The 15,784-nt window shown below is 36.6% G+C and overlaps 1 protein-coding gene across 2 annotated transcripts in view; it reads right to left on the bottom strand.

Annotated features, from left to right (window-relative positions):
* gucy1b1 (guanylate cyclase 1 soluble subunit beta 1) overlaps nucleotides 1-15,784 on the bottom strand; it is a 52,897-nt gene that overhangs the window by 20,044 nt on the left and 17,069 nt on the right. For both annotated transcript variants that reach the window (XM_048197244.1, XM_048197243.1), the window contains exons 7-10: nucleotides 15,615-15,731; nucleotides 15,257-15,390; nucleotides 13,693-13,890; nucleotides 3,845-4,082 (exon numbers count right to left, since the gene is read on the bottom strand). In XM_048197244.1, coding sequence (XP_048053201.1) covers nucleotides 3,845-4,082; nucleotides 13,693-13,890; nucleotides 15,257-15,390; nucleotides 15,615-15,731 — 687 coding nt within the window. The remainder of the gene's footprint in view (nucleotides 1-3,844; nucleotides 4,083-13,692; nucleotides 13,891-15,256; nucleotides 15,391-15,614; nucleotides 15,732-15,784) is intronic.

The following is a 15,784-nucleotide window of genomic DNA, read 5'->3' as shown; positions in this document are numbered from 1 at the left end:
CAGAGCGCCCTCCGGCTGCAGTATGAATTGCAAACACCAGCGCTCATAGAGATAACAATGAATATTAAATAAAAAATAACTCCTCTGTATAGAAAATTGACATAAACATATGAGAATCCTATATTTCTCCAAATGTGCATGCTTTTAAACTAAAAGCCTATATTCAGACTCTTTGCATCACAGAAATACATTATATTTTAAAGTATAATATAAAACCATTATTTTATATTGTAATAAAATTTTTCTGTATGTTTCATATACCATGATGAGCTTGAGACATCACAGAAGTTTTTTTTCACAGCCTACCTGACTGAAATGCCTCATTAATATGCAAGTCTTTTCAGGTCATTACTATTCAATTCTTTTGTCTTCACAGGTGAGAATGAGCCATTATTCATGGAGATTCACGCCTCCTCGCATACCGTGTTTCTTGGCAAAAAGTGTCTTACAAAAACTAAATCAGTATATTGTTATAAATGAAAGAGTAATCAGCATAATTTTTACATAATTTTGAAGCAAAAACTCTAGTCTACAACCTTCAATACCCAAAAGTCTTGTGAACACAGATTTAATATACTTTTATTGGCCTTATATCAGTGACTTAAGTTTTTTGTTTTTTCAGTAACCACGCATAAACGTTATTCCTTCAAAAACACAAACATGTACACACATGTTCCTCACATATTATGGTAGCCTAGTTTGTGCTGAATACAGTGTAATGACACTTGTGTCATTAATATGTTTATGAACAACTGAAAAAAGCACAAATGTCAGGGCATGTCAAAACTTCTCCAGGCCCCAAATCAGCCTCAGACTCCAGAGGGTTAATGCTTTCCTGGGCTGCGTTTCCCAAAAGCACCGTAAGTTTAAGCTGATCGTAGCTCCATTTTGTGGCAATGGTTCTGTGATCAACTTAGGCTTACGATGCTTTTGGGAAACGCAGCCCTGGTCGTGACATCACTCGCCCGTGACGTTCTATCTTGCCATTGGACTAGTTGACACACATGCTTCGATGCAATCATGCAGAGGTGTTCCCAAAGCGTCCTTGATGCTGCATACAATTTTCTTTTTAGAGAACAATGGTTACAGTCATAACCTGACATGTTTATCTTCCCTCACAAATTCATGCCAGATTACTTCCTGTTTATAAAGGTTTCCAATGTGTAAGGCAGATGCAATGCTTATAGACCATAGGAAGAGAACAGAAAACCAAGCAATGAGCCATTTTGTAAAGAAATCAATATCTAAACAGATCATTTTAGATTTCTTTTAAAAATAATTCTATAGCTCCTACAAACCTACAAAAAGGCATCAAATCGCACAGATGAATGCATCAACACTTGACTGTCTACTGTGTATTGGGTAATCAGAATTATAAATAAGGGGCTGAAGTTTAACTAGGTTTAACAAGGTCTTTCGCCTAAGTCTGATCTTCAAAGACATTTTTGTGTTGCTCAAAGAAATGGGAAAAAATATTAAATAATCTATATGACCACTTTAGAATGATAGTTACACTTTATTTTAAGGTGCCCTTGTTACAGTGTAATTATACAAATATGTAGTGAGTATATAATAACATGTCTTTACTATATAATTAGGATTAGGATTAATATTTGTTTACGGTTAGTTGCTTATAATCAATCATAATTTAGTAAGTAAGTATGCATAACTGGAGACTGGAGTAAGTAATTTGAGATGTGTAATAGGGACACTGTAAAATAAAGTGTTTCTGAACTGATTTGCTGCTGTTGGAATTTAAACAAGATGCGGGCTGTCACGTGTGTTTTGGTTTTGTGTTCATGTTTTTGATTTCATGCCTTTTATTTTGTAGTTTGTTTCATGTTGCTTGTTTGTGTCATGCTTCCCTTGCTCCTCATGTTCTCCCTTAGTCTATGTGACATATTCTCATTGATTGGTCATGGTCATGTGTTTCTGAGTTCTGTTCTGTCATTGGTCCTCATGTTCCTTGTGTCATTTCCCCATTGGTTGTCTTAGTCATGTGTTCTCTTAGTTCTTGTATTTATAGCCAATAGGTGTGTTCAAGCTCATGCGGCACTGCGCAGACCGATCGGCGAATGACTTGCAGCAGTGCATTCCGGTTAGTACTTTTGTCCGACTTGAGCTGGCGCTGAAGGCATGTGACTGTGACGTATGATTTCAAAGTACCGCGAGAGCGATTCGAGAGCAGCCATCTGAGTCAGCCAGCGCAGCATCTCAAGAGGAGCTGCACGAGTTCTGATGACGACACAGCTGTTTCATGATTGGCCGGTTTCACTGCATGACAACGATCACGTGTGTTTTATGTTTATTGTCACGCCTTCAGTTCCACTAATGCTCACAAATCTGTATTTTTATAACAGTTAAAGCTCTTTTCATGTAGTCACAAAGTTATATTGTGTCGTGTTTATCAAAATAAAACTGATAAAAAGCATAGACCCTGCTACATTGGTATTTAAATAATATATGCTTATGTTGAACTTTATTCTTGTAAAAATACGCTGTAAGCAGTACATAAAGTATTGAATGAAAATGTATTTTTGAAAGATCGGTGTGTTAGTCAAATATTGCATTTATTGCACTTCAGCTGTGATAAAGTATGCAAGCGCAGCGCAAGCGTCACTACGGGAAGCAGAAGGTGTCCGACTTCACGTCTCCGTTTTCAGCTCCTCCCCGCCTGCACACGGCTACTCTCGCCGATCGGTTGCATCCGGCCGCAGCCGATGTCGAACACACCTATAGTCTTCCCCATGTTCCTTTGTTGTGTATTGTAAATGTAACCTGCTGTCAGAGAGTCATTAAGTCAAGTCTGTTCAAGTCAAGTCTGTCCATGTTCAAGTCTGCTCAACGTCAAGTCTGCTCATCGTCAAGTCTGCTCATCATCAAGCCTGTTTATGTCAAGTGGTTGTTTTGTCTGTTTCTTCACATTGTTACAATAAACTGCACTTGGGTTCATCATCTCACTACACTTGCCTCCAGTGGACTCTTGTTACATGGGCCTGTAATTATAATTAGCCATGCAGTTTCTGTAATATTAAACAAAGAACAATATATCAGTATTGTTGTTTGTTTAATATTTCCTAATTACCAATTGCATACCTATGTTATCTAAAGGTGTCTAGTGAATAAATTAGTAAATTCCATGTGCTTCTTTTTTATCCCAGTAATGGTTACTCAGAAAAATGTGAATTATTTATGCACTCTGGGTTGCCACAGCAAGATTAAAAAAAAAAAAAAATGTCCACATAAGAGGATTCAGTCTGGCACTTGACCTAAAATAAGCTCCACACCCTGCTCTAAATACAGTCATTCATTTATTGATCTAATTAGTTACATCATAAAAGATTTATTATAAAACTACGTATCATAAAAATACTTTTTTGTCTTTGAACTTTGTAGCTGAACTTTTGTATCTGTAGGTTTATTACATTTGTTTAAAGTGACACCTTTATTACAGAAAGTTTGCCAAAAGTGACACTGAAATTTGATTTTCATATTTTTCACCTTGCAAGTTATAATGCTTTAACTTGGCTAACTTGCCTTCTCACAAGCACATTCACACAAATGTATACATGTACCTGGGACCATTTTTGTCAAGATATTTGTAGGCCAGTCACAATCATACAGAGTTGTGTCTTTTTTGTGTGCTGAATATCTCTGAATGGGTACAAAAATATTTCTGTTTATGTCTGTGAGTATGGTTATTAGGTATTTCTATGTGTCTATCAATTCTGAAGCATTTTTTTTTGTAATCAGATAATAAATATTTTACTTTCTTATCAGCTGTTCCACTAAGCCAAAAACACAGATATGAACAGATTCAAATTCCAGGTTAAAATTCACTCACCTTATACACATAAGGGTTCTTCCGAGAATCAGTGAGAATGTCAAATCTGGTGTAGATGTCATTCAGCAGGTTGACGATTTTAATGGCTCCCTCTGCTGATGCGTGTTTGCTGCAGAATGCATTAAACCCAACAATGCCACTAAAAAGAATGGTCACGTTGTCGTATCGTTTAGCTGGCACAGGCCGCTTATGCCGCAGTTCATTGGCTACAGATGGAGGCAGAACTGAATACAGCAACCTGAAACAAAGAGGTATCATTATTTTAATGTGCACTCTTCAAAAAAACACATATGTTCATTGAATTCAATGTCACTGAACAAAATATGTTAATTTTGAGTCATATAGTCACAATTTACTGTTGTGTAGTCATTCAAAGCAACACAGTTTACTTCAGTTTGTTAAAAAAAAAAAAGAAAAGAAAAAAAAAGGTTGTTAAAAGACCTAAATGTATTAATCTAGTACAAAATGAATCCTTTTGTGAAATTCACTTCAACTGACCATGGAATAACGTGCATCACTTCATTCTTTTAGACACTGTACTTTCCCTGAAGGTTGAGTGCTAATTATCCACAGAGCTGTTTGAGTATTGGCTCTCTACATTTAGACATTCATCCATCTGTTCTGTTCTTATTTCATACTGCCAATGGGAAAACACAAATATTAATCTCTGCAATCAAAAAGCATTTCAGAGCTCTGTTATACAACATTATAGAAAATAGGTATGACATTAACATTACAGGCTTTTTATAGGCTAAATGTGCATGTATTTATGTAAATATTTTTTGCTCACCACGGTGGCATTTATTTGATCAAACATAGAGCAAAAGTAGTAATATTGTGAAATATTATTACAATTTAAAATAACTGCTTTTATTTCAATATTTTAATTAACATTTTAATTTCAATTACAATGTAATTTATATCTGTGATGGCAAAGCTGAATGCTGAATGTATCATATTGTCTCAAATATACAACAAAAAATACAAAAAAACCCCAGCAATTTTATGAGGCAAGACCTACTTCATTTGCACATAAAAACTGTCCTAAAATCATATACATAAACCTTAAGGAAAATGGCACAGTCACAACTCAGTGTCTTAAATTGACCAACTGTGCAGTGCAGGACGCCTGCTAGTGAAGATAAGGCTGCACTATTCAGCACATTCAAAATACGGCCCATTTGTTCACCTGTTATCAACAAGTCACAAACAGCCAGGTTTCCGTTAAATGCATGTGCATCTAACTCTACAGAAAGAAAGAAAAAGAAAAAACATGTACATTTGAAATTAACTGAAAAAAGTATGTTTAGAAGTCATAGCCACACCAGCACAGTAGCTTGCAATTTGCAGCACAAATGAAAAAATAACCTACTTTGTATTTAATGAATACTTTCTATATCCTACCTAGGAACACAACATATTCTGACTAGAACACAGTTATTTGTGTAGCTCCAGCTGGTTTATTGTATGTGTGGATGAGAGAGAGGGTCTCTGGTGATGTTCAAGGTTCTCCACCATATTTAATAAACAAACACAGAGCTTGCAGACTGAGGCAGACAGGCTCCCCACGGAGAGCGCAAATACAGCCTCATTTTCCAAGCAGGAAAAGAGAGACAGCCATCTTAAAAAAATCTGTACACAGGGAAAACAAAGTAAAACCAATTTCATGCTTTTTTTTTTGTCATTATATCCTTGTTTGGTCGGCATTATATCACCAAACTATAGACGTGAAGCAGGGTCGAAAGGGCTTAGGATGTCATCTGGGATAGTCATTACACCTAAAAGTGATCTTTGTTGCACTCAGTGTATTGGTCTGGATCTGGGTCTTCACACATGGTCTTATATGACTACAGCCTATTTCCAGCTTGCCTTGTGTAACCTCTCATTTAGACAGGAAGAGATGGTCTGATTGACATGTAATGTAATTTACAGATTACTGTACAAAGGTAATGATGACATGCAGAGGAGATGAGCCTTATTTTATTTGTCCGGAAATTATCGAATACTGTAAACTCCACACAGACTCTCAAAGGTCTTCCTTTAGTGAAGAAGGGAAGCAAAGAAATTATGACAGAAATGTAACACTATACTATGTATTACATTTAAGTATGATGTATGGTATACTGTAGCCTGAGACTTGATTAAAAATCAGTTAATCTCATCATCAGTGTTGGGGGTAAATCAGATTACATAATCAGATTACTTTTTCAAGTATCTAATAAAGTAACACATTACTTTTAAATTTACAAAAAAAAAAAAAAATGTAAGTTACTTTTTTCAAATAAGTAACTTAAATGATTTTGTTTTCCTATTTATTTACTGAGAGCTCTCCTGTCGGAGAAATCGGGAGTAAGTGCAAAGGTGTTGGGTTGTTAGAGATGCACCGATTGCAATTTTCTTGGCCGATTCAGATTTCAGATTTTTTGTTAGTGTGATCTGCCGATACTGATTTTTGCCGATTCCGATTTTATTTCTAAGATCTATACTTTACATTGGTTACCTTAATTTCTGTAGTCTTTATTGTAAATATTAATACAGATCAATTCTTACCATTAAAGTTATAAAACGTATTCAGTCAAGAACAGAAAGTGATTTTCTTTGTCTTTTGTTCTTTGATTAACATGACAGACAGCAGCAGGAATATTGGACTGCTGTCCCTTTAAGAGTTTATGAACGGTGTTCAGCGGTCCCAATACTGTTACACACAACATGGGTTCACAGTCAGTTTTATGACCCTGTTTTGATGTACAGTAATTCGATTCCATCGACTCCTACAGTGGGAGTCGGGAGTCAGAGTCGACTCCAAAAAACCTGGAATCGAACACTCCTAGGTGTGTGTCACTTCACCGTGACAGAGAAGAGAGCGAGAACGTGCAGCTGACGTATTTTCCTGTGCCGCTGGTAACAAAACGGATCGGCTCGGAATCGGTAAGAAGTGAGACTGATCGGCCCCCGATCTGGGCCGATCATGAGGGAAATCGGCCGATTCCGATCCCTGGCTGATCGATCGGTGCAACTCTAGTTTTAGTTCTATTGTAGTTCTAGACTAAATGCTGCATTTACTAATCTCACTTGCACAAAAACTGATTCTGTATTCCTCAAAATGAATAAAGACAGTAAAATTGCAAACTCATTTAATTATTGCAGGTTTGCATAATATTCTATGTAAAATAATACAAATATACGTTTATGTATTTAATTCCACATTGCAATGTCTTTGCTGCTGACCTTCGATGATATAATTCAAGTTCAACCATACCAATAAGCAAAAATGACTTTAGATAAACATCTGTAACAAGGCAGACCACTGAAGCAAACTGAAGTGCAGTTTTAATTCATCCAAAAGTGAACAGCCTTGGGAGGAGTGTGTGCGGTCCACATAAACAGAATAGCAGTGGCCACTACTGGAAGCACCGTGGAAAGCGGGATGATTTCTGGGACCACAGGACTTGGACATAGGTCTACTGGACTTTGGACAACAATAGCCATGGTAGGTGAATACAATGGTGGACCAAGCTCCACATCTGCCGGTACTTATACAGTGGTACAGGGAACAAAGCTAGACAAGAGACAATGGTACATGAGGGCTATTTATACACACGGACAAATGAGCAAACAAGACGCACCTGAAAGCAATGAGCACAATGAACCAATCAGAAAACAGGACACATAACCAGAACAACCATTGAGAACATGACACATAAGACTAGGGAAGCACAAGACTTGGGCTGTGTCTGAAAACCTAGGTAGCTGTCTTGCTGCCTCGCTGTCTTATAAGAGAATTAATTGTACGGCAGCGTTTGTGCATGAAGGTACCTCACGAAATTGATTTCGGACAGACTTCTGAGGCAGCGTAACAGTTTAATGATCTACAGCAATATAGCGCAAACTTTGGTGAGAACTAAACAAATATTTAATTATTACAGTAGTAATTTCTCGATAGAAATTATATCAAAATTGAAATATGTTGGTCAAAATCGTACATTTATACACAAAATAAGCAGCAAATGCAACTTTTGGACACCATCTTTATTCTTCTAGCTCAACTGTCACAGAATGGAAAGCACAGGATTGTGGGATATCAAAGGCAGCTAAGGATACATCCATGCTTCCTTCAAAAATCGATCTGAGGAAGGTATCTCATGAGACAGGAAGTGAAGCTAACATTGGATTCGGACATGCCTTGATGCCTTACTACCTTGAAATGTGTCCTCAGAAGGCAGCATTTTCCAGTTTTCAGACGCAGCCATGATCACATGAGGGCAAGGGAAACACATGACAAGGAACCAGGAAACATGACTGACTAAATTTCACAATAAAAGACCTGACAACAAGAGCATGAACAAAACTCAAATCAAAATGTGACGACATCACATTTGTGTTTCATTTTTGTTATTGCTGAAGAGTGTTAAAGGTCCCGTTCTTCGTGATCCCATGTTTCAAACTTTAGTTAGTGTGTAATGTTGTTGTTAGAGTATAAATAAAATCTGTAAAATTTTAAAGCTCAAAGTTCAATGCCAAGCGAGATATTTTATTTAACAGAAGTCGCCTACATCGAACGGCCGGTTTGGACTACATCCCTCTACTTCCTTCTTTAATGACGTCACTAAAACTTTTTTTGACTAACCTCCACCCACAGGAATACACAAGAGTTGCGTTTGTAGAGTGTGTTTGTCGCCATGTCGTCGAAACGCTGTTATTTTCATCCCGCAGTCCAATCACCGGGTCTGATTCCGGCTCAAATTGATAGGGTAAAATTAAAAACGTTTACAATAACACTGAGCGCGTGCATCTCCACGTTATGGTAAGAGGCGTGACCTTTCCGGGCAAGGTTCGCTAAGCTGCTGTCGAATCACAACACAGGAACCGCTGGCACAATCAGAACTCGTTACATATTTCTGAAGGAGGGACTTCATAGAACAAGGAAGTCATCAGCCCGTTTTTATGACAGTGGAAACAGCGGTATACAGATAAGTAAATTATGTGAAAAATACTGTTTTTTTTTACACGCAAAACATGAACACATGTTATATTGCACACTATAAACACAATCAAAGCTTCAAAAAAACCACGAAAAACGGGACCTTTAAAAATACTTCTCCTCTGTCCTATTGTTCTGCACAGCTGAAAGGTTTTGTCTGAGCTGCACCCTCTACTATACAGCCATGAATTTGCATTTCCTTCAGGATGAGGCTTAGGTTTTATGCCGAACGTCACATGAATAAACAGGAAAACAGATCTCATTGCATCCGCTTTTCAGAGAAAGTGTTATTGGCAGTATGAGCTGATGATACGCAATTCATGCAATTAGTTACTTTTTTAGTTTTTTTTTTTTTTTTTAGGAATATTGTAATGAATTACTTTTAAAAGTAACTTTCCCCAAAACTGCTCATAATGTTTTTTGTAATGAACATGATTAATCCATCCAATTTTTAAATCTTCCTCTAAATTTACAATTTCATATGAAAATATAGTGGGCTCATTAGTAATGTATTTATTTTTAATTTTAAGATATGGAAAACTAAACAATAAAGATTTTTTTTTTTTTTACATCAGAAATGAAGTAATGAATGAAAAATGAAGTTTTATTGCACAAAAAACACCTTTGCTTTTGTTTATTATTACAATAAGGGGTATGTAAATATGTTCAAAAATCTAATTTATACTAGTAAGTTAAACTATTAATTGTACTTAAATCTTTAATATTGTACTTAAATCTTTAATATTGTCACATCCACCAGCTTTGATCGCCACCAGAGTGCCCTCATCATGAACTCCATTTCCCAGTACCCATTGCCTGACTCATTATGTGTGATTATGTTTAGCTGTGTGTGATTACCTTGTTGAGCTCTGCCTTTATAAGCCCTGTGTTTCCACTCATTTTTGTGAAGTCTTGTTTGTGTTACTCTGCATCCATTTCTGAGCTCTTTATCCTGGTTCCTGTGTTATGGTCTCAATCTTTTGCCTGTTTCTCTGGATTTCCCTGTTTGCCAGTGCCTTGGACTTTGATGCTATCTGGATTGTTTGCCCTGTGGTTTTGACCTTCAACGTGTTATTTTTATGATTGTGGATTTCTCTTATTAAAGCTGTGTTTGGATTTCAACTTCTGCTTCAGAGGACTGTGGTTCTTTGCTGACTATCGTTTAGGGCAACCCCTAACCCTGTATGTTGTAGATTTACAGTCATGCATCTAGATACTAGAAAGAAATAAAGAATAGCATTAAAAAAAAAATAAAAGAAAATTATGATGAAAATTATCCAGGATGAAAATGAAAATTATCCAGGTAACAACGAAAACAATTCCTACATTCCATAATTTCCTAATCTGGTTGGCAGTCTTGTCTGGGACTCAGTGTTAGGTACTGGTTTGGATCTGGATCTTGGTCTGGATCAGGGCCTTGAGAGATCTAGTTTTGGTCTGAGTTTGGGTTGTAAGGGGTCTGGTGTTGGTCTGGTTTTATGTATAGGTGACCATTTTCTCCAAACAACTAAAGAATATAATCTATAAATGTTTAAACTTAGTGTGAATACTTGGATTACACAAGTTCTGAACACCAAACTTGAGTACTGTTTGAATGATACAGTATATTCTTTCAATACAATTCATAACAGAGGAGTAAGACCATATTTTTATTATTTAAAACTTCAACACTTACAATTAAAGTGTTTGTTCACCCAAAAATGAAAATTCTTTCATTAATTACTGACACTCCCAAACCCATAAGACTTTTGTTCATCTTTGGAACACAAATAAAGATTTTTTAATAAAATTTCTGTCCCTCCATTGACAGCTACACAGCTACCACTTTGACACTTACAAAAGTTCAAAAAAGAGATTGTAATCCATAGGAATTGAGTGGTTAATTTTCTGAAGAAACACGTTCGCTTTATATGATGAACAGATTTAATTTAGGCTTTTATTCAAATATAAACATTCATCAATGCAGACATCAGTTATGATAAAAGGAAGCTCAAGCATGCTTGCTTGATGTGCAAGAACCGATTAGGTTTATTCTCATGTGTTAAGCAGCACATTTGAGTTTCTGAAAGAACCAATGATATTTGTTCTCGCGTGTCAAGCATGTTCGGTTGAGCTTCTGTTATGTTCGCTGATCATATGTGAATAAAAGCTTAAATTTAATCCGTTCATCATATAAAGCAATCGTGTCACTTCAGAAAATGTGGACAAAAACACTCAATTCCTATGGATTAGTTTTATGATCTCTTTATGAACTTTTCGAAGCATCAAAGTGGTAGTTGCGTAGCTGTCAATAGAGAGTACAGAACTGGCTCAGATTTTATTAAAAGATGAATGAAAGTCTTATGGGTTTGGAACAACACGAGGGTGAGTAAATGATGATAGAATTTTCATTTTTGGGTGAACTAACCCTTTAAGATAACAGTGTCAATCAGTTGTTTTCCTCAAATTGATATAGGATATTAAAGATTTTGTAAGCATATTCCATAGTTTTACTTGGAGACGATTGTGAACACATGCAAAAACAAGAGAGAACCAACAAAATATTAATAACTGGTTATGTTGTAGTCAATGTATGCTTTTTTGTGTGAGCTTTTTTTGTTTTTTTAATTAACTTTTTTGCATAGTAAAATAAAACCTTTAGTTGTAGTTTGCCTTTTTATGCAAAATAATTTTGCCAGATAAATACCTTAGCCAAGTGTAGTGTTTTGGTATTTCCTCATATTTAAAATATTAAAAACATGTTCCTTATATTTTTATGTTTTTGTCAAATTGTAGGTTTCCCTTTCAAGGGAACTCTATGCTACGTCGGTTGCTGACGCTACGGTGACATTTTCTGTGGAACTCTGTGTCTGAAGCATGTGTGAATTCACGCTAATCTTATTGGTCAACAGCAGTCTGATGGTGTCACATTGAGTGCCTGAGCATAAAAGGGTGCCTATATTACATGTCATCAGCTTTGTTTTGGCTTCAGGAACCCGTTTTGTATGCACGTGTGAAGATAAGAGCTCTCAAGTGATAGAATCGAGAGTTTGAATAGAGCATGTTTGGCTCTGCACGATATTGGAAAAAACTGACATATTTTGATTTTCTGCGATATATATATTGCAATATGAAAAAAAATTCACCAGATGACTTGAATAGTGCTTTATATATTTCAAAATAAATAGTGCTTTATATATTTCAGGTAAGTCTAACACTATTGTAATATACAATTGTAAAATATCATTGCATAGTCTCACTGTACAAATTAAACATATTAATCTGTGTTAAAACTACAAAAATAATTTTTCTCTTGTCTTTTGTTGTTTGATTAACATTCATGACACAGAAAGCAGCAGGGGCCGCTGTCACTTTAAGACCAAATGCGCGGTGTCGATCCAAAATTCTGTTACACATCCGGGTTTCTTTCTCAATTGTTTAGTTCACCTAAGCCATAATCAATTGTGTTTATGAGGATAGGCGATCTTTTACTTGCATTTTAACTTTTTTTTTTTTGCATGTATGTGTCTGTTCAGGCACAAATAAATGAGGAAGAGAACGCCATGCGGTGTTCACGTGAATCTGCACGGCTCTGTGCGTCTCTCTGTGTGTGCGCACATAAAACCTTATTATGTCTATGCATAAAACAGCCGCACGTTCAGAATTGAGTTCTGTTTCGTGTCTCCGTGTGTTCATATGGTTTAAAAATCACTTGAATGTTTAAACTGACAGGACCTAAAACACATTGAAATGATAAACTTTCATTGTATGATGGTCGAACTTTGCAATTAATCAGAGAATCACCTGCTTTTTGAACCTTGGTGTCTGGTCTGTACGGATTAAAAATCCCTACTAGACATCGCGATTTCGATCGCAGCCCTACTCTCAAGGGATTCGGAAGCATAGTGTTGCATTTGCAGTAGTAATCTCTGTTCGTGCTTTATTCTGTCTCGAGGGATGAGAATCAAGAGTTTGCACAGAGCACGTTCAGCTCTCAAGGGAGCTGAATGCTTTCACTGTGATGCATTTGCTGTGATTAGCTCCGCCTCTGCTAGACTCTCTCTTGAGGGATGTGAGTCAAGCGTCTGCACCTCACGGTTCAAGTCCCGCAGCTGCAGAGGCAGCAAGATGGGATCGATAGTGGGGATTGTAGGCGAAGCATGGGGAGGAGTCTAATGTAAGCAGGGCTTGACCATTAACTTTTTTGCTCACCAGCCACTGTGGCTAGTGGTTTTCCAAAGTTACAAGCCACTCAGCATTTTTACTGGCCTCAATTTTGACATCAATACCATGGGGGAAAACTGCCATATACATATTTCTAATATTATCTCATAATTTGGCAGCAGGTGTATTAGGCTGCTGTCACTTTAAGACCTGACGCACAGATCCATTATACTGTTACACATGCGTTTTCTTTGGTTAACTGTTTATGTTCACTTAAAACAAAACTGACTATGTTTATGTGAATATTCGTCATGAGCACAAAATCTGGGGGAATAAGTAAGATTACGCCCAATTCGCGCAATTCCACAGAAATTCAAGCCCTGTAACACCACCAGGTAGTGGGTATTAATGTCCCCATAGTGTCAGCAACTGATGCAGTGTTGAGTTCCCTCCAAAGGGAAAGTCTTAAGATTACCTTTGTATGCTCGGGTGCTCCATGTGCCATCATCAGACTGCCATCGGCCAATAAGATTGGTGTGAATTAAGACATGCTTCAGACACCAGGTTATGCGGGAGGAGTCCCCATAGTGTCAGCAACTGATGCAGGATCTTGTTCCCCTCTCAGGGAACCGGGGTTTGATACGTAACCCTAAGATATTAACCCCTTTGGACATTATTTTTAGCCACTACTGTATTTAAATATTAAAATCTGTCATAGACTGACCTGTCTGTCTTCTTCTTCTCATCTTCCAGGGCTCGAAGTGTGTGCTGCAGACGATCGGTCAGGATCTCCAGCTCTTGGGTCAACTTGTACTCCTCACGAAACTGCTCCCCAAGTAACACAAGGTCACGGGTGGCATCATGAAGAGGAATGTCACTCAGGTACAGACCTCTCCTTGTAAGGTCATCCAGATTCATAACACTGACATACACAAAAGGCAAAACTCTGGATTAAGCCCATAAATTACCAAAAAGTCAAGAAAGTATCCAATAAAACTGTTCAAAAATAAATTATAACAATATGACTCAAATACTGTATAACCCAATTTATCAGTCCTACCAGAAAATATTTTCACCACATGTCTCATAATAAGTTATCAAAGACTCTGTGTGTATGCCATGGGGATATTGTAGTTTCTAAAAAACAGCAGACCGTTCAATCTAAACCAGTGGGAAGGGCAGATTATTCTAGTAGTCATGCTTGCCAGTGAATGAGTGTCTGAACCAAGTGACCTGTTCAACTGTAAGTGGACTCACGTCATCTCAGACAGGCACTGTGAAATAAGGTATTAGCACACACAGTGATTATAATGAAAAAAAAAAAAAAACACTTCTATTAGGATTTGGCTTATAAGGGACATAGAGAATAACTGGAATGTGAACATATTTAGATACTGGCCCAACTCCTATTCTTTTTATGATTCCTATTCTGATTCTATTTATCAGGAGCAGTTTCCATATGTTTCATTAACAGTTAATTTTAGCATTGTGTATTTACCATGGTAACTGTAGTTTCCATAATCGCAAAATGCCACTTTATTTTCACTTGTGTTATTTTGTACATTTTTACATAACTGTGGTGGCTCATACCAACTTACCTACTTAATTTTATTAACAAAATCTACTTTGGGACTGCTATTTAATAGCCTTACCATATTGGCTACTGTTTATTCATCAGTATTAGTCATATTCTTACAATTTAAGTGTATGTTACGTAAAGTGGGATGATACTTGTGTGTGTCTGTCAACCATTTTTGTGAAATAAATTTGCTTGAATTTTGAAAGCAAATTTATTAAACACTTTTATAATTTTTTTTAGGATATTAATCTGTGTTAAAACTACAAAAATGATTTTTGCTTTGATTGTCTTTTGCTGTTTGATTAACATTCATGACACAGAAAGCAGCAGGGGCTGCTGTCACTTTAAAACCGGATCCAAAATTCTGTTACACAGAATTTAATAGCCTTACCATATTGGCTACTGTTTATTCATCAGTATTAGTCATATTCTTACAATTTACGTGTATGATAAGTAAAGTGGGATGGTACTTGTGTGTGTCTGTCAACCATTTTTGTGAAATAAATTTGCTTGAATTTTGAAAGCAAATTTATTGAACACTTTTAGAATTTTTTTAGGAATTAGGTAAAATTCCTACAGGTAAAATTTGTTGTGGCTTAATGAGCATGGGAAAATGCATGTCCCATGGCCAAACCAGTTGAGAACCTCTCATTTAAGCTACCAAAACCATGTGCTTTATTGGTAATAATTCACAATCTTTTCCATCTACCTTGGTGAGCACAGGAAAAGGATGTTCTCAGTCTCAGGAAGTGAAATCATCTGGCCCTTCAGTCTGAGACAGCTGATCTCTGTTCCTGTGAGTTCATCTTCACTCTCAGCAGTCTCTACATTCAGCAGTCCCTCCTATATGAAACCATTAACAAACATACATTTGTATTTAACAATTTTAAATTTTCACATTTCTTACAACATGTACTGTTATCCTTGTATTTGTATATGAGTGTGTGATGCTTACTATAAGAACTGATAAAACCACATGTCAAAAAATGTTAACCATATTTTTTTAATGATTTTTGGTGTGTTTTTTTATATCAGACTGTATGTAATGTGTTTTGAGGCAGACAGACCTTACTTCGCAGCACAAAGACAGTGTTGATGTGAGACAGGATGCCATGGAAACTAAAGTCTATGTGCGGCCGCACCAGAGAGAACACTGAGGACAGATTACAGACGCCAGGCTGCAGCTGGAAGATGACACACATAACTTGACAAGTTACTCCATCACACTTTATATATA

The sequence above is a fragment of the Megalobrama amblycephala genome, linkage group LG7 (assembly GCF_018812025.1).
Source record: "Megalobrama amblycephala isolate DHTTF-2021 linkage group LG7, ASM1881202v1, whole genome shotgun sequence".
In the NCBI taxonomy this organism is placed as follows: Eukaryota; Metazoa; Chordata; class Actinopteri; order Cypriniformes; family Xenocyprididae; genus Megalobrama; species Megalobrama amblycephala.
This window is presented reverse-complemented; position numbering and strand designations above follow the sequence as displayed.